Below are 18,215 nucleotides of genomic sequence, written 5' to 3'. Positions count from 1 at the left end.
TCCGCGGCGCCGGTGGCCAATGAGCACGGTGTGTGTGGGCTGTGCGCGGCATGCTGAGCCAATGGGCGCGCAGCAAGGGCGAGCGCCGGACGGCGGCGGCCAATGGGCGCCGGGGAAGGGCGGGGCAGCACGGGGCGCGGCGGGCGCGGGCCGGGGCGGCGGTGGCGGCGGCGGAGGCCCGATGGAGCTGGGGGCGGGAGCGGGGTCGGGCGCGGGCCCCGGCGCGCGGGGCGGCGCGGAGTCGGGCCGTGTCCTGCTGCTGCTGATGGGTGGCGGCGGCGCGGGCCGAGCGCGGAGGGGCGGCGCGGAGACGGAGGTGGCGCCGGGTCCCGGCGCCGGCCCGGGGGATCCCGAGCCGCGCTCCCCGCCCGCCCCCGACTACGAGGCGCTGCCCCAGGGAGCCGCCGTGTCCACGCACATGCTGGCGGGCGCCGTGGCGGGCGTCATGGAGCACTGCGTGATGTACCCTATCGACTGCGTCAAGGTGCCGGCGGCGCGGCGGGCACGGGAAGGGGGGCACGGGGCGTCACCCTCGGGACCCCGGACACGGTCTGACGAGCCGCACGGCCGGGCCCGCCCTGTTTTGCAGACGCGGATGCAGAGCCTGCAGCCGGAGCCCGCCGCTCGCTACCGGAACGTGCTGGAGGCCCTGTGGCGCATCGCCCGCACCGAAGGCGTCTGGCGGCCCATGCGGGGCCTGAACATCACCGCCACCGGCGCCGGTCCGGCGCACGCCCTCTACTTCGCCTGCTACGAAAAGTTAAAAAAGACGCTGAGCGACGTTATCCACGCAGGGGGCAATAGCCATGTTGCCAACGGTACCGGCCCCGCCACGCCGGGGTGGGAGCGGGGTGGGAGCGGCAGGTTTGGCGGTAGGGAGGCCCGGTCCCGCCGCGGGGTCGGGGTGCCGTGGATGTCCTAAAGCCCTGTGCTCTCTCCAGCCGTGAGCCAGCCGTACGGTGCCGGGCACGGGGAAGCACCGCTCCGCGCCTGCCAGAGCTGCTGCCAGGTATCTGGCCTGAAGCAGGTTAGTGGCCCTGGCTCGGAAGGATGCTGGTGGACAGGAGCTGCCTGCAGACAAACTGGGACTGGCGATGGCCCTGTGGGTTGGCAGTGCCCGAGCTCGCGCCAGGAGTTCCACGTGTTTTCGGAGCCCGTGTTGCCATGGTGCCCATTCCTCGCCTCGAGGACTTGCCACAGTAGGGGGAGCGTGGGGCTGAGGGGCGAGCAGGGCGTGTTCTGCCCTTGGCAGGCATGCAGTGGAGTGCCAGCAGGCTTCTTCGTGGCACGTGGACACACTCACCATCTTAAGGCCTCCCTGCCTGCTGAGACTGGCATTGGCGTGTCCCCCAAGGAGTGGGCACAAATGAGTCCTGCTTGTCCCGTGGGATTTGGCAGCCTGTCACAATCTTTTTTCCCCTCTTTCTTGATCTCATGCTGGGTGGGAACCTCTGAGGAGCAGTTTTGGAAGACAGATGGAGGCCACCTTCAGATCTCACCTTATTCAGGGGCCTTCTGTGCCTTGGCCAGGGACTTGGGGCTGTGGTGGAGTCCCAGGGTCCCTCACCTTTTCCCCCCTCACATGTGGCAGTTCTTGTTTTGCAGGTGCAGCCGGATGTGTAGCAACATTGCTCCATGATGCAGCCATGAACCCTGCTGAAGGTAATGATACTCCTGGCCTGTTGGGGGGGGGGAGAATTGGGGTCTGCCCGAGCCTCTTGGATTTCCTCTGTAGCACATAGAGTGCTCTTGTTACTAGCCTGACTGCAGGGGTTCTTTGAGGGCCCATGGCTCCAGTTAAGGACCCTGGTGGCTGCCTGTTGTGGACAGGGTGGGTAGAAGAGATTAACTCTGGAGCACAGCAAACCACAGTTTAGGAGGAGCTGGGAGGGCATGGCCTTTCATCCAGGAGTTTGGCTGGGGACTTCCCTGGAGCAGGAGAGAAAGAAAAGAGAGCTGTGATTGGCACTGCCAAAGTCATTCTAAGTGTGTGGAAGCTGGGCATCGCTGTATTGAGATACAGGGAAGAGGTGGTACAGTTGTGGGCCTGTGTTCAAGAGGAAAATTAAAAGAGTGAGGTACAAAAGACATGCTAGAGAACTTGGGAGAAGAGAGATCTTGTGAAATGTCTGGAAGATGCTGATTTTGATGAGCCTGGTATATGTGAAAGAGGTATAGGGAGTTAGTAATTTTAGTAAATCCATGAAAGCGGTGGGAGAAGGAGAAGCTGGTCATGAGGTATTTTTGCCTCTTGACACTGGAGGGCTTGTGATAGTGCAGGCTCCAGCTGATCTGGGCACAAATCTTGCCTCCCTACTGCATGGCAGGGACCCTGAGGAGCAGGCAGCCTCCAGACCATTGTCATTCCTTCCCTTGGAGCTTCTCTTGTCATGACTGTAGTAGTTCAGCATTGCATCATTTTTAGCTCCTTATGGTCACATTGAGACTGGGGGAGGTAGAACAGTGTCAGGCTGTGCTCTGGACTCCCCTGTCCCGCTCTTGGATGTGTTGGGGGGTTTGGCATTTGAATCTTGCTCTGGAGTGGCTGCATTTTGGCAGTGGCTGCTAACAGTTCCTGGGTAGTGGGCTCTGCAATGAGCTGTGGTTATTCTGGGCTGCAAAGGGGGTGCCAGGGAGGGACAGTCTAATCTAGATCCAGAGCTGTCTAGGAAATGAGAGACTGGGTGCTGGATGGGTTCTTCTGACTGAGTGATAGCTCTGCAGCACTGGATGAGGAAACATCAGTTGCTTGGGAGCAAGGTTAAATCTGGACTCTAAGCAATGGGTTATCAGTATATTCCCTGGGGCTGTGGCATGTGAGTGGCTTCATACTGGTGGTTTCTGTGTGACAGTGATGCCAGCAGATTTAAATAGCTGGTGTCCTGTCTGGAGACACAGGGGCAGTGGTGGCTGGAGTTGTCTCTTCAGCTCTTATGCCAGTATGACTAAACTCCAAGCAGTTGGAGGAAGCCTGGGTTTGTGTTTACCCTTTTCTCTCCTCTTCCCCTCTGTGCCTGGGTCCTGACTGCTGCCACTGCTACTGCCTGTCCCAAGTGGTGAAGCAGAGGATGCAGATGTACAACTCGCCTTACCAGCATGTGATGGACTGTGTACGGGCTGTGTGGCGCAACGAAGGGGCCGGAGCTTTCTACCGCAGCTACACCACCCAGCTCACCATGAACATCCCCTTCCAAGCCATTCACTTCATGACCTATGAGTTCTTGCAAGAGCAGCTCAACCCCCACAGACAGTACAACCCAGGTTCCCACGTGGTCTCTGGAGCCTGCGCGGGGGCTGTTGCTGCTGCTGCCACTACGCCTTTGGACGTTTGCAAAACGCTGCTCAACACCCAGGAGTCCCTGGCCTTGAGCTCCAACATCAGCGGACACATCACAGGCATGGCTAATGCCTTCAGGACGGTGTACCAGGTGGGTGGTGTGACCGCCTACTTCAGAGGGGTCCAGGCCAGAGTCATTTTTCAGATGCCCTCGACAGCTATTGCCTGGTCCGTGTACGAATTTTTCAAATACATCCTTACCAAGCGCCAGGAGGAGCGTCGGGCTGGGAAGTGATCCAGAGCCAAATGCTGTTCCAGACCTGCCTCACATCCCCTCCTGGTTTGTCTTCTGACCCCTCTCACTTTTGGTTTGGTTTGTGTTGAAGAGAGGGGGCAGCGAAGCCCTTTGGGGTTTAGCGATGCCATTTTTTGCCTGTGGCAGTTGCAGCTCTGCTCAGGCTGCACAGCTTGCTCTCTCCTGGAGTCCTCCAAGATGTCCTGCTGGGAGCTGCAGCCCAGGTCACATCCCCCTGCACTTTGGTGGAGCTGTGCTCCTGATTTCTCATAACCACAGCATCTCACACAAAACTCACCCCTGCTCAGAGGGGAAGGTGAATGTCCTGCCCTGCCCCTGGCAGGGCCAAGCTGAGCTCACAGTTGCCAAGGAGGGGGTGACAGCGGGATGCTGGGGGCTTTGTCTGGCTTTTGGCTGAAGCAAAGTGTAAGTCTTGGCCGTTGTCTCGTAGCACGCACATGTGATGCTGACTGCCCCGGTGGTGGTGGTGGTTTTGGGTGAGGGGAGGATGGCACTTGAGGAGGGAGCCTGTAGTTTGTTCTTGTTCCTGCTCTTGACACCTCCAATAAAAACAGTTCTGCTCTATCATGTCCTGTTCTTATTCCAGCATGGCCCAGCTCCCAGCACTGTGCCTTTCTGACTGTGCCTGGTGCTGAGCTCTTTTGATGGATGCCAGGGCAGGGAGGGAAGAGCAGTCTAGGGGTGGGAGAAGGGGGCGTGTCCAGCCCAGTCACCCTGGCAGCATGCAGGGATGAGGGTGCCCCCATCCCGTTTGGCTCATGGTCCATTGCCTGCTGCTTGTGTGAGTTGTGACCCTGCAGGAGAAGCTGAGGTTTGGAAGCTGACTTCCAGGTAGTCCCACACCCTCAGACTGACTGGAGGTCTTCAGGATGCTTCCAAACTGCTCCAAATGGAGATGTTGGCAGGAGGGGTTGTGTGTCAGGAACAGCACAAGAATTTGGTGCTGAATGAGGCTGGAAGGTTTTGTGCACCTCATAGAGGAGATTTGGGTCCTAGCAGAGATTTTGCCCTGCAAGTTTGAGTAATTAGAGTACTTTGATACTTGATGAGCATCTCAAAATTGCTCCAAGTGCTAATACCTTTTCCATTCTGGTGGTAATTAATACAATAACTTTAATGTGTTGTTAGTTGTCTTGATACCAGTTTATTTTAGGGTCCCACCCAATTATGGAGCTCTGAGCTGAGCACTAAAGTACTGCCTCATTGTTTCTTGAACAAGGTGCTCATGGGTGATGCCTGAGTCTCCCAGTGCATTCAGGTGTGGCATGTGTCCCATGGAGGCATGGCCAAAATAGTTTCCTGGAAGAAATGCATTCACAGCTGTGGTATGTGCTGGGTATCTGTGTCGGATCACAGCTGCTCCAGAGGATCTGCTGGCCTGGCCTGCACAGAAGACTGCTGGAGTGGGCTGAGGTGAGGACAGGGGTTTTCCTGTGGCTGGAAGAGCTGCTGGGTGAGCAAGGGGGATGTGCTGCCCTCAGTGGCTTTGGCTCCAGCGTGGCTGGAGAGCAGGGAGCCCTGCACTGCAGGGCTGAGGGCCCAAGCCCCAGCCCAGCCCTGCATCCACCTTTTCCTTATGCAACTCTCTTGCCCTGGTTCCTCAAGGTGGAATGACCACCTCTGGGATTTTTGATGGCTGTCTGGCGGGTCTGGATGTCCCTGGCACAGAGCAGCCACAACCACCGCTCTGCAGCCTGGGTCCTCCTGGTTGTGTGCTGTGCCCATCCTCTGCTCCCTGCCGTGGACTGCAGGCTCCTGGTCCCTGCTTTTTCTGCACGAGCAGAAGAATGAGAAACTCCTTAAAGACATAAAAGCTGCAGGAAGTCAGGAAACGGAAATTTTCCCACCATTTCAGGAGCTGGGGCTTTAAGAAATGGTCTGAGTATTGCAAGATTTGGCAGCCCTGCAGCTCCTCCACCCAAGAGGGAGAAGCAAAGATGGCTGGGAGAGACCAGGACAGGATTAGGTTGGAGGGCAGGGCATTAAACAGGAGTTTGCAGAAGATGGATACAACTGGGCTTTGCCAGGGCAGGTCTTTCTGCCCAGAAGCAGGAAAATGTTGGCAGCAGAGCTGCAGCTTTGCCTTTAGCCCTCACCACACACTGGGGCAATGCAAACCCCATGGAGGAAAAGGCATAAACACACTGGGGCTGGGGGAAGATTCACACTATTAAATCCATCAGCTGCTGGAAGAAGCTGTCTAAATGTCAGTGGATGAAGGCATGTTTGAAAGTGTTTCTAGGATGTTTTTCAGTAATAACTACCCACAGAAGTGCTGGGGGAGGGAGTGAGACCTCCAGGAACAGGAATATGGTAAGTCAGCACAGCACAGAAATGCTGCTATGTGAGCATTTGACCTAAAGCATTGCCCTGGCAAGGGCACAGACTTTCTGGTCTCCTGGTGCTTTGTCAGCTTTCCCAGCAGCAGCTGGGTGTTGGCCAGTGCAGGCAGCAGCAGCCCTGCAGGGAATGGCACTGCCTGTTCTGGATTTGGCACTGCAGGGACAGTAGAGCTGCCATGGGGATTCCCAGATACCCCTTGGGTCAGGCCACAATGGACAGAAAAAATGTTGTCCTGCTGCCATTTCTGAGCTGAATGCCTGACACAACCTAAGGGTTGGCCGTGGCAGCATGCTGGTGCTCCCCAGTTCTGCCAGGGTGAGGGTCTTCCCTTGCCAGACAGAGTGATTCCTCTGGCACCTTTGGCATGATGAGATGCCCGGAGGCAATGGAGTTATTGACTGGTTCAGCTCTGGCCACTGCCTTTCCAAGCTCTGATAACTCCTCTCAGTGTAGGCACACTGCTCTGGGTCTGTCCTATGGCCTCCTAGGTATTTGGCTGTGCTTCGAGTGAGATCTCTCCTCCTACAGCCTCTTCTGAGTAAAGAGACTATTTTTGGCTTTCCAGCAAGGAAGCAATGCTCAGCCCAGCAGAGTTTTGGAGACAGTCCCTTATCCTTTTATCTCCCTGCTGGATCCCCAGCCACATCCAGCACAGGCAAGGATTTGCTGCCTTGCCTTCCTGTGTCCAGCTGCCCCTTGAGCCCAGTCTTGGTGTGTTCTGGTTGGGTGAGCCCCACAGCCCCTGAGCAGGCAGAGCTGGGAAGCACCACTGGCCTGGCCCCGCTCCAGGTGATAGGTCTGGGGCTGCGCAGCTGTGCTGTGGCATGAGCCCAAACTATTTCAGGCAGCCTGAGGTTGCTGTGCCAGGAGCAGCTCAGGAGCCCCCAGCTGCCTTCCTGGAGTAACTGGAGATGACTGCACTCCTGCAGGTTAAGGGCAGAGCCGGACTGAGGGAAGCTGGAGCTGAGGGTTCATCTTACTCTGAGAAAGAAGGAGGGGAGATTTCTACAGTGTCTGTCCCGTACCTTCAGCTGGGGCCAGTGAGCTGCTCCTGCCATCATGACCCCACATGGAGCACTGGGGTCCCAGTGCTCAGAAGCTTTTGTCAGCCCAGCTCAGAGACAGGCAGAGGAGCAAGAGCACTGCTCTGGAAACCACATCCCTGAGCTCTGCCAGCACCCTGGGCTGCCCTGAGGTTTCCTGCCTCACAACCCCTCTGCAGTGGGTGCCTGACAGCCCTGCTTGGTGGGAGGAGGTGGCTGGAGCCCAGGGGGAGCAGAGAGATGGGCTCCAGCCTCCCTCCAGCCCCAACCCACCCTGGCTCTGGGATTCCTCAGGGCTGTGTCAGACCCCAATAAAGTTGTACAAGTTCTCATGACCTCCCGGCCTTACAGCAGTGCTGAACACAAGCGCAGGGGCTCCTGGACACAGAGCAGACATTGCCTCTGGTGGGCCTGGAAAACCCCCTCCTGACCCACGCCGCTGCCTGGGTTAAACTGAGAGACAACTCCAGGCTGCGCTGGTCCCAGCCTGCCTGGCTCTGTCCAAGCATGGCAGTGCAGGGAATAGCCTGAAAAGCTATTTCCCTTTCTAGGCAGGGAGTATACCCTGAAAGGTAAAGCTGAGGCTGAAAACCTTCTTTCTTGTCCATAGAGAACCACTACAAGAAGCAATCCCCTAGGCTGGGCTGGGATGGTTCTTGGTATGTCTGCTCTGATGGGGAGATATTGGGTGAACACCCTTACATAGTGCAGGCTTCTGTGTCACATTTCCCCCAAAAAGGGACTGCAAAGTGGCATCCTGGCTGGAACTGGAGTGTGGGCAGATGGCCTGATGCACTCAGGAGGTGACAGAGAGGGGAAGGAGCTGCTCCTGGGCTGGATGGGAGTGGCACAGGCGTGGCAGCAGCGGTCATTCTTGCAAGTGTCCTCACATGGGTGAGGACATCTCAGGCATGCTGTGACACTAGAGCTTGGTCTGGGATCATCCTCAAAAGCAGCTGAAGTAATGACTGTTCCAGGAGATTGGTGGAGGCTTCAGCCCTAATCTCCCTGGCCCAGCACGCCTGCAGATATTGCACTGGCAGCCAGTGTCAGCCCCAGAGAAAACCTCCAGTGGCCTCCGGGACACAGGAGACTCCTGGCAGGCACAGACCATGCTTGGCACGGCTAGGTGGGTGTCAGGACAAATGTAAATCCAATCACCTTTGGATGCCCATTAGACCTGAGCAGTATGTCACCTGGAGCATTGCCAAGGGCTATATAAAGGGTAGGGAACAGGGCCAAAACTGGGCTGTGCCTCGGCGTGGGACACAGCTCCCTCTGGTGAGGATGCAGCTGTGACAGGCACCGGGCGCTGGACATCAACCACAGCCCTCCTTCCTGTGTCCTTGGGCAAGAATTTGCAGGGAGCTATCACATTAGCTGGAAGCTGCAGGCAGTGTCAGGGTATCAGTTTTAGGGGGGGCTCCTGAAATTAGTTGAATCATTTTGGGAAGGAAAAAAAAAAAGGAAAAAAAAAAGAAAAATCAGCTGAAAATCTGCTGAGTCTGTCACAGAGACTAGGTGCTCGTGCTCAGCTTAAAGAATACAGCAAAGCATTGCCCGTTAGCAAGGGACCTAGCAAGGGCTAGAGGCTGCGAAGGGACACTGGCCTTGTCCCCAGCTCTCCTGTCGAGGCGGGGCTGGGGTGGGTGCGTGCCCGTGCCGGGTGCGCAGCCCCCGGCGATGCTGCCCGCCGCAGCAATGCTCCCGCAGGGCTCCGCCGTGCGGGGACACCCTCCTGCCCAGAGCCCACGCAACCAGCCCGGCCTTCTCGATGTCCAGTCTGCTCCGTTACCCTTCCTAGCGGGGACACCACTCCTGCCCCGATGCTCCGCAGCCCTCCATGCCCTGCAGGGGGACTCGGACACCCCCAAAGCTGCAGAACCTCCGAGGCGCGGGATGGCGGGGACGGGAGTCTGCCACTCCCTGTCCCCGGGCGCTGGCCGATAGATGGCGGTGGCGGATCTCGCTTGGGGACAGGTCCCGGGAGCAAGTGTCCCTGTTCCTGCTGGCGGCCCGGGGGACCTGAGGATCCCAGGCAGCACCCCGGGACCCCGCCGGCTCCGGCTCCGGCACGGCCCGCCTGCAGCAGCCCCGGGCGCGGAGAAGGGTCGTCCCCGGGGAAGTGTCTGTGGGTTTTATTTATTGCCTAGACGGGAGATAGTGGCATGATGTCACTGAGAAGGGCTCTGGCAGGCAACAGGGGCAGCTTTGACCTTCAGCAGCACTCTGTTCTGGAGAGGACGAAGATTCAGTTCCGCTCTGCGGGCAGCTCACCCAGATCCTTGGTTGAATCAGAGTGAATCCTGGATCCGTAGCGGCAGCCCTGTGCCTGATCTCACCAGTGCAGGAAAAAGAAACAGCTAAAACACGCAAGTCCCGTCACCCTGCTCAGCCAAGTGTAGTCATCTTGTGATGCAGTGACTAACCCACGGAAGGGAGGCAGGTCCCTGCCCCTTGTGCTGCAGGCATGTAGTGGGAGAAAGCCTCGCTGGAGGTTCCATAGCACAACTACCAATATTTTAATTACCTGATTCATGGCTGGCAACAGCTTTCTTGGCACTGGAGAGTTCCTGTGTGACAACCCCATATTGCCATTGCCAGGAGGAGCTTCCAGCATCTCCAGCACCTGATGGCTCCACGGAGCCCCAGTGGCCAAGCAGCCTCAGCAGCTCCCAGCTCAAGGGCTGGGGTGGCTGCAGTGGGAAGCTCTGCAGAGTAGGGGCTGACACTCCAAATAGAGGAGCAAGAGCTGTGCACCACACTAGCAAACAGCTGGGTCCCCAGGCTTCCAACCCAGCAGGAAGTGGCTATGACCACGTTGAAGTAGATGGGACCAGAACTCGGTGATGCCTGCCCAGATCCACAAGCAGCCTGACCACCCTCACTGGAAGCAGGCATCTCCCTCTGCACCCAGGTGAGCTCCTTGCTGATGGCCGCAAGCGGGTGGTGGAGACAGAAGGATTAAGGATAAGAAGGAGAGGGATTACCTTAGCATTAGGGAGGCAGAGAGGAAGGGAAAAAAAGATGCCAGGAAGGAGAGGAAACCAGAGCATATCTTGGTGCTGCAGAAAAAAACAGCACTGCTTCTGTGTGATCCTGAGCATGATGAAAAGGCCACAGAAAACCAGAAATAACTGGGCTTTGGATGGAGTCTCCCTAGCAGCCACTGGACGCAGACAAGTTCTGCTCATGCACTCCTCCTTGTACAGGAAACTTGAATAAAAATCACAGTTGGATCCTGCACACAGAGTGGGTCTGAAGCCTGGGAGTTAAAACATAGCTGCCCTAAAAGCCCCTCCTTTCCTTTAGATCAGTGCACTTAGAGAATTGCATTCCTGTTTGAAATCAATCAGCACCTTCAAAGCTTGATTCCCAAATAACAGTAAATCCCCCAATCAACCGGAAAGAAACACACACCCTCTGCCCCTTGTCCATGGCCATCCTTGTCCCTTCCTCCCTGATGTCCCTCTGGCTGTGGCACCACCACAGTGGAAGGAATTTCCACCAGAGATTTCCCTGTTCCTCTCACCCTACTGGAGGCATGCCGCTTCAACCTGGGGGTGGGAGACAGGGTGCATCATGGGCGGGTGCTGCTCCAGCACAGCCACGCAGCAACTTCCCTTCATTGTGTCTCCCCTCCCTGGGCAGTCAGTCCAATCTGCAATCTCCTACCATCTCCCTCCCACTGGCCTCTGCCGGCCGTTCCTCCTCTTTGGAGCATTCCACTTCCGCCACCCTGCTCTGGGCCCTCCAGTACCACCATCTCTTTGTGTTGTTTTGTCCTCCCCATCAGCTCAGGAGTTTTGGGCGAGGCTCTGCAGAGGGGTCCCTCCCACTAACCCCTTGCCCTTCCTCCAGTCTGAGCTGGTGGGACAGCTGGGATCTGTCCCAGGAATGGGGCTTGCTACAGTGGACATCTAGAAATTTCCAGCACCATGTGTCATCAGACCACAGTCAGGCCTCTCAGAATCCCCCGAATGGGCACTGTTCCAGCTCCGTGGAGGGACAGAAGGGTTGGGGTTGTGACCAGGCATAAGTGGAGGATGCATCACTATGGCTGGGTACCATTGGTGCTGGATCATGCTGGTACTTCCCAGCATCACCTCTTGCAACATGGCTGTGAAGTCCCTGGGTGTCCTTTTGCTTTACAGAACAGTCCATGCTCAAGAGACTGTGCCTACAGACCTGGGCAGCCTGTCCCATGCTGGGGCTCTGGTCTCAGCCAGAGGCTCTGGGTGCTACTGAGATACAGTGGATTTCTCATCAACTGCCATGTAGTTTGAGAGGATGTGTTAAAGTGGGAACTCCTCTCACACACCCTGATTTTGGAGGAGCTGCTATTGTGGTTACAGTTCCTCTGGCTTGCACACTGAAGTATGAACTCACAGGTCCCTTATTTTTGCAGACAACAGTCTGGCAGAACATGGAGGAAAATGCAACTCCTTCCTATGGCAGAGACAAATCTCTCCAGCCTGACTGCTGCTGTGAAGAAAGCGCACTACCTTTGTTCTTGACTATCCTGTTTCTACCCACGAGACCACAGGGCCTTAACCACTCATCTCTGAAAGCCAAGAGCAGGGCCTGGGCTTCCTCTCCTGCGACACCTTACTGCCATCCAGCAAACAATCAGCTGGGCGTGCCGCATCCTCTCCCAGCGCCGGCCCCGTGAAGCCAGCCGGCCTCGGGATGGCTCGTGGGACGGCGGGGTGCCGTGCCGTGCCCTGCCGAACCAGGCTGGGAGCTGGGGCCTGCGGGTTGCCCAGGGTGTCCCCGCAGTGGAAAGAATTCCTCCGGTTCCTTTCAAACAGCAAACCCCGAAGGTGCACGTTCAACTTCAATGGTGGCAATGTGCGTAAAACCCGGGGTTAGTAACGTCTGCGGTCGTTACCTGCCTGGTCCTCTGTCCTCACTCAACACACGTGGGGAGGTCACGGGGAGGACACGGTGGGCAGCGCTGGGTCGGGGGGTGGCGGAGCGAGCCCCTGATCTGCGTCCGTCGCGCCGGCTCCAAGAAGGCTCCGCTGGAAACACCTTCGGAGAGCCAGTGTCGCGGCCGGGCAGATGCGCGGGACGGCACGGGAGAGCTCCCGGCACTTTTGGTACCCCTGCCCCCGGGTGTCCCAGACGGCCGGTGCTGCCGCGCCGCTCTGCGTGTCCGGCCCTCCGCGGCGCGGCTCCGGCCCCGGCGGCGGAGCTCGGCAGGACCCTCACGGCAGAGGCACGGCCGCGGCAAAGGGACCGCCGCCGCCCCGAGAGCGCCTCGGTGGCGCCAGCGGGACCGGGCGGTCCGGGACGGGGCGGGCGGCCGGGGACCCCACGGCCGGTCCCGTGGGGCTCGGGGGCCTCGGCCGCCCCCTCCCCCTGCAATCGAGAGAAATGGCTGAACATGTAGCAATAATGCCCCGGCATTCAGGCTGCCCGGCCCGGCCGGCCCTAATCAGCGGCCCGCGGACCCCCCTCCTCTTCCCCTGCGCTCCCAGAACGGGGAACAAAACCCAGCACGTTTCTGCAGCCCCCTCGCATAAAGCGCCGGGCCTGGGCCTCAGTGGGGGGCAAAGCGGCCCGTCAATCTCGGCGCCGGGGCCCCTTTGTCCCTCGCCTCCCTGCCACACCTTTTGTTCCCGAATCCAATAAGCGCCTATTCTCGCTACCTTCCTCGGCGGCTCCTTTCAGCGCCGGCCCGTCGGCCACAATGGACCCGGCTCTGAGCTACGCGGCCCCATTCAGCGCCCTTGGCACGCTCACAAGCCGGCCGGGCCGCCCTGCCCCGCGGGCACGACGCGGCGACCGCCCCGCCGCCGGGCACGGGCCCCGGCCGCTCCGCCGGGTACCGGCCGGTGGACGAAGGAGGATCGGGCGGCGAGTATTGCACCTGGTTTATTGACTGACTGGGCGAGCTGGCGCTGGCAGTGACCGATACAGAGTAGATAGAGGGGCCGCGGCACTGGCGGGCCCCGCCGTCGGCTTTTTACAAGCAAAGCTGCTCCGCTGGCGCGGCGCGATCGGCTCCGGCCCGCCCGGCCCGCCCGGCCGTCGCGACGGCTCCGCGGGGCGGCGGCGCTTCGCTGCGGGCTCTCGCGGCCCCGTCCTGCCGCGCCGCTCCGCTCCGTCCGTCGCCGGCCCCGCACCGATGCTCGCGGGAGCGCCGGGGTCCCGCCGCGCCGTCCCGCCGCCGCCTCCGGTCCAGGGCGCGTGGCGCGCAGCCGGGCTGCGGTGCGGGTGCTAACGGGGCCGCGGAGCCGCCGGGCCGTCCTGTCGGTCCGCTCCCGACCCTCAGTGCGTGCGGGCTACCAGGCCCGGATGCCCTGCAGTGCGCCCTGGCCGCAGGAAGGCCCCGCCGCCGGCTGGTGCAGCGGCTGGCCGCCGCCGCTGAAACCCCCCAGGCCGCCCACGTTCACGAAGGGGCTGGCGGCCGCCGCAGGGCTGCAGGCGGCTTGCATGGACGCGCCGCCGGTGCCCGCCGGGTAGGTGCAGCCGTAGCCGGGGTTGTAGGAGGCAGCGTTGCCGTAGCCGTAGGCGGGGAAACCATTGTAGGAGTAGGGCCCGTTGTACGCCGAGCTGTAGCCCTGCGACCCGCCGAGGCACGGCTTGCCGTCACGGACCAGCACGGGCACGGCCACCCTGCGCGGCGGCGGCGGGGCCGCGGGGCCGCCCAGCTCCAGCGACTTGTCCTGCCGCTGCCGCTTGCACTTGTAGCGCCGGTTCTGGAACCAGATCTTCACCTGCGTGGAAGTGAGCTTGAGGCTGCTGGCGAGGTGCTCACGCTCGGGCGCCGACAGGTAACGCTGCTGCTTGAACCGACGCTCCAGCTCGAAGACCTGCGCCTGGGAGAAGAGTACGCGCGGCTTCCTCCGGCTCCGCTGCTTCGGCCTCTCCGTCTCCTCCGCCTTCTCCGCTGCATCTAGCGGCTTCTTCAGAACGCAGCTCTCTGTACGGGGGAGCACAGGTCATAGGTGTGCCTCGCCGACGCCGGGCGCTCGCTGCTCCCGACGGGCCCCACCGGCTGACGAGAGCTCCACGCCGCGCCCCGGCCGTCCCCGCGCCGCTACGCGCCCGTCGGGGCACCGCGGTGCGGATGGGGAGGCAGCGCTGGGACCGGCCGTGTCTGGCACCGCCTGTGTTTGCGAGGGCCCGATTCGGGCGGCGGGGCAGGGCACGTTCCCATATCTCCGGGCCGGCTGCTGCTTTACAGCTGCGGCACCGAGAGTAGAGCTCCGGGCCGTGTCGTGCACAGCGCCGGGCACCTGCTCCGCCGCAGCGGGTGCGGATTGAGCCTAACCCGACCCGTTCCTCACCCTCCGCTACCGAAATTGCAGAGAGCGGACCTGATCCGGCACCTCCGGACTGGGGCCTTGTGGAGGCACTCCCCAGGGAGGAGGCGAGCGAGGCACGGAGGTGGCGGTGGCAGCCCCGCGATGTGCCTGTCCCGGCTCGACATGGCCAAGGGACGTAGAGCGGGCTTTCGCGGGGCGATGCCCGAGGTTTGGGAACGCACCACGGGAAGCCAGCGCGTGGCCCGTCCCGGCAGGGCGGTGCAGTGCGGGGAAGCGCGGCGGAGCCGATACTCACTTGGGTCTCGGACCGCCGGGTCTTGTTCTTCTCCCGGGCCGGGGGCCTCGCAGGAGCCACGCAGCACGGCGTGAACGTAGTTGTCGGCGGAGATCCGCGCGTCCGCCTGGCTGCCGGGCGCTGCCATGGGGCTCAGGTAGGAGAGCTTTTCCTCCTCCTCTTCCTCCTCGCCGTCGGAGAAGCGGGCGCCGTCGGCGGCCGCCAGCAGGCAGGCGGCGGGGTGGAAGTGGTGCTCCAGGTGGTGCGGGAGCTGGGCCCCATAGTGCGGATCCTGCTGCTGCTCCAGGTTGAGGATGTCTTTGACAGAGAAGGGTGTGGAGGTGACGGGGCTCGGTAACATCATCGGGGCAGCGCAAGCGGCCAGGCAGTCCCGCGGGCCCGGCGGCGCTCGGGCGGCTGCTCGGCGGGGAGCGCCGCGCCCGGTGCGGGGGGAGCAGGCAGCTCCGAGAGACGAGGGGCCGCGCCTGCTTCTGTCTAAGTTGCCTCCATTAGATCGGCGCTGGGGGTCTGCGTTTTGTTACAGCTTCTGCAGGGACAGCCAAAGGCTCGGGAGCCTCCTCTGCCCCGGGCCGGCACGTCACGGCAAGGAGGGGCTGGGGGCGGCCTCGCCATTGGAGAGAGGGGGAGGCAGAGCCGGCCCCCTGCCCGGCTCCGGCCGCCCGGCCAGAAATAGCAATGTATTAAGGCTGCACTCGGGGAGGCTGCTTCCCCGCAGAGCGCCCCGCCGGTCCGGCACCCGCCCGGCGGGCGCGGGAATGGTGCGCAGGGGTCGGGGTTCCCGCAGAGAGCCGCGGCAGCCGCCGCCGCGCCCCCCAGTGCTAAGCACGTGTAGGTAGGTAGGGACCCCCGCCCGGGCGCGCCCCGCTGGCCCCTGCCCGCACACGGCTCGGTCCGGCCCCGGCAGGGGCCGACATGTGCGGCCCGGCTTCCCCGCCGCACCAGCCCGGTCCCGCAAGTGCCTCCCGCGGCAGAGGGCGCGCAGAGGAGGGGAGATTCGCCTCCGCCATCCCGCACCCCTCTCGCAGCCGACGGCGAACCCGCCGTCCCGGACGGGCCGTAGCCATGCGACGTATATGTAGCCGACCCACTCTTTATCCCCCTGCATTCCCGGTTCCTCCGCCGGTGCCCCCGCAAGTACCCCCGCGACCGGCCAAGCTGCAGGCAGGCCCAGCTCGCCGTAGCCGGTGCGACACTGGTTCACAAGGGGAAAAGCGCGCTTCGCCGCCGCCGCCGGATCGGGCCCCGCAGCTTGCGACCGCAAGGCCCAGTCGGGGCGGACCGGGCTGGGCCGGGTGGGCGGCCCGGGACCGCGGTAACGCGGGGCTGGGTGGGCAGCGCGATACTGCGATCGTCGGTGTTTCCTTTCGTTGCTTTTCGTTTTCTTTCGTTTCGTTTCGTTTTGTTTCGTTTCTTCCGCCGGTAACGGGCGGCCAGCGGCTTCGCGGAGCCGCCTCGCCTCCGTACCGGCGGGTGACTCACCGAATGAGCTTGTCGAGCTCTCCCGCACTGAGGGTCCCCCAGACGCAGGGCCCCGCCGGACACCGGCCGAACCCCGAGGTGATGCGGGGGTGCCGCGGCCCCTCGGCGCTCCCCGCGGCCCCTAGACTTTTGCAGGAGCTCCGAGCTGCCGTGGCGCGGGGAGAGGGTGCGCCGAGGAAGGGGCAGGGGGTCCTTGGTGAGATTTTTCGTTGTGATTAAAATCCTGCTGCCCCGCAGGGCTTGGATCGGCGACGAGGTGAGGCCACCGGAGCCGGGCGCGTACGCCAGGCAGGTGAGTGTCCCGGCGCCGGGGCTTCGCGGGGCCTTCCCGGGATTTTCTCTCGTGTTGCTAACGTCCGGCAGCTCCACCGTTTAGCAGATCTGTCGGTACCCTCTTATCTTCGTCTTTCTGCACGCCCCAGAAACGTATTTACTAGGGGCGCAGCCCGGGACAGGAGCCCCGAGCACTTCGCCGCAGCTCATGTGTTACCCGTGCCGCGGTGGGGCCGGTTCCCGTTCCCTCGGCGCACCGGATCGCTGCCACCACGCAGCTTCAGACCCCTCGCCATATAAATACGACGATTCGGTCTCTTTTCGCCGCTGCCCGCCCTCTCCCCGTGCGAGATGCCTTCCTGCGGTGGACGGGGAAGGGCGCCCGCAGTAAAGCAGGCCTGACCGGGGCCCGACTCTGTCCCGTGCCGCCGGTGCGCAGAGAAGCTCAGCGCTGCGTCGCTGACGGGACCCCGAAAAGAACTGGTAACAATTAGCTCCTCATTCTTGTTATACATCCGCCACCGTCCCGGGCCATTCCCGCCCGCCTCGGGACCCCGGGGAGGTGCAGGCGCGGGGCCCGATGGCAGCGCGGCGAGCGGCCGGGCTCTGCACAGCGCCGCGGTGCCCGGGAGCTCCATTGCGGCCGAGCTTCCCGGCGGGGAGAACAGCGTCAAGGGCCGGTCCCAAGGGTCGGTGGTGGCGGCCATAAGAACTGCAGGGCCACCGCCGGTGTCCGCCTGCCCGTCCGTCCGCGGGAGCAGCAGCCTCCGTGCCGATGGCCGGAGCCGCGCCCCGGCAGGGTCTGGCTCGTTTGGCGCCATCGCGCTCCCGCCCGCACAGGGATCCCGGACGGACCGATCGCCGGGAGCAGCCTGAGGGCTCTGGGAGCCCGGGTCGGGCATAACCAACTCATCGGGTCGTCTCCCCCGTGGTACTACAGGTTCTCCGGCTGGGGCCCACTCATTTGTGCTGCTGCCGGCTACACGGACTGCTCGGGGAGCTCACGCCCGACGGAGGGAACAAGGCGAGGCCGGGCCTTTTCTGGGCCGCCTTATCCTCTATCAGTCTCCCGGTGCGGTAACTGATCCCGCGCTTTCCCCCCATGCCAGCATCCCCTCTTTAGTGGAAGCGGATCGGTGGTGAGTTCCCGGCTCGGAAGGTCGGGGAAGGAGGGAGATGGTCGCGCCCGACCGTACCCGTACCGAGTCGGCTGGCTCCGAGGAGCACGACCAGGCCGGGGCGAGCAGTGTGGAGGTACAGAAGCCAAGGGAAGGAAGGAACAGGGCAGTCCTGGTACCTGCCGGCGGGTCTCAGCCCGGGATGCGGCTGTAGGGCTTTCCCAAGCCGGTTGGGCTGGGGTCACCGGGCTATTAATGGTTATTTTATTTATATCATTAGCGGCGTCCCCTGAGCTCTGTTTACAGCAGGGCCTTGTTGTCCCGGCCGCTTCTGCGCTCTGTTTAGACAGGGGATTATTGTAATGGATGGAGCTCGCCGTGCGGATGCTGCAGCGGAGCCAAGAGCCTCCCCCCTGGGCCCGGGGAGCGAGCAGCACCCCCGCTGCAGCCGCGCACACCTCGGCGGGCGGGCGACGGAGCGAGCAGTCCGCTGCCGCCCGAGGCTCCGGCCGCAGGCAGCCCGGTAGCAGCGGCCGCGGCCGGGGGTCTCGCTCGGGGCGATGCTATCAGCGCCAGGGCTGCTAATTGCTCCATTAGTCTCGCGGGTGCGGAGTGCTGGAGCCGGCCCCGCGCTAATGGCCGTAAACAAACAAACACGCTAATCCGGCCCTGTCTCCAGCCCCCGTGCTCGGGGACCCGCCGGCGCACGGCGGCGGGAGGCGCTGGGCGGGCGACACCCACCTGCCCGCCGCCCCCGGAGCCCGGCGGCCCGCGGGCTGGGGCCGTAGCCGGAG

At 62.1% G+C, this 18,215-nt stretch overlaps 2 protein-coding genes across 3 annotated transcripts; one reads left to right on the top strand and one right to left on the bottom strand.

Annotated features, from left to right (window-relative positions):
- The first annotated feature begins 160 nt into the window (after positions 1-160).
- On the top strand, positions 161-4,157 carry SLC25A28 (solute carrier family 25 member 28). The gene is made up of 4 exons (XM_062496621.1): positions 161-484; positions 590-818; positions 1,606-1,662; positions 3,055-4,157. Exons 1-4 carry the CDS (start codon positions 182-184, stop codon positions 3,570-3,572), a joined length of 1,107 nt encoding a protein of 368 aa, XP_062352605.1. The 5' UTR covers positions 161-181; the 3' UTR covers positions 3,573-4,157.
- A 9,112-nt stretch (positions 4,158-13,269) lies between these two features.
- NKX2-3 (NK2 homeobox 3) lies at positions 13,270-14,894 on the bottom strand. Of its 2 annotated transcripts, none has more exons than XM_062496562.1 (2): positions 14,542-14,894; positions 13,270-13,906 (listed from the first exon to the last, which is right to left on the bottom strand). In XM_062496562.1, exons 1-2 carry the CDS (start codon positions 14,892-14,894, stop codon positions 13,270-13,272), a joined length of 990 nt encoding a protein of 329 aa, XP_062352546.1. The 2 variants fall into 2 exon arrangements, with proteins under 2 accessions (XP_062352546.1, XP_062352547.1); XM_062496563.1 differs by having other exon boundaries at positions 13,270-13,910; positions 14,552-14,894.
- Positions 14,895-18,215: the final 3,321 nt, after the last annotated feature.

Source organism: Cinclus cinclus, chromosome 7, assembly GCF_963662255.1.
Source record: "Cinclus cinclus chromosome 7, bCinCin1.1, whole genome shotgun sequence".
Taxonomy (NCBI): Eukaryota; Metazoa; Chordata; class Aves; order Passeriformes; family Cinclidae; genus Cinclus; species Cinclus cinclus.
The sequence above is the reverse complement of the archived record's forward strand: the minus strand, read 5'-3'. Positions and strand labels throughout refer to the sequence as shown.

What these genes read in the sequence shown, in the direction of transcription:
- SLC25A28 (XM_062496621.1), top strand. Translation starts at nt 182, where the DNA reads ATGGAGCTGGGGGCGGGAGCGGGGTCGGGCGCGGGCCCCGGCGCGCGG. An exon ending in CAATAGCCATGTTGCCAACG is followed by an intron (nt 819 to 1,605) that starts GTACCGGCCCCG and finishes CTTGTTTTGCAG; the next exon opens with GTGCAGCCGGATGTGTAGCA. An exon ending in AGCCATGAACCCTGCTGAAG is followed by an intron (nt 1,663 to 3,054) that starts GTAATGATACTC and finishes GCCTGTCCCAAG; the next exon opens with TGGTGAAGCAGAGGATGCAG.
- NKX2-3 (XM_062496562.1), bottom strand. Translation starts at nt 14,894, where the DNA reads ATGATGTTACCGAGCCCCGTCACCTCCACACCCTTCTCTGTCAAAGAC. An exon ending in CGAGACCCAAGTGAGTATCG is followed by an intron (nt 13,907 to 14,541) that starts GCTCCGCCGCGC and finishes CCGTACAGAGAG; the next exon opens with CTGCGTTCTGAAGAAGCCGC.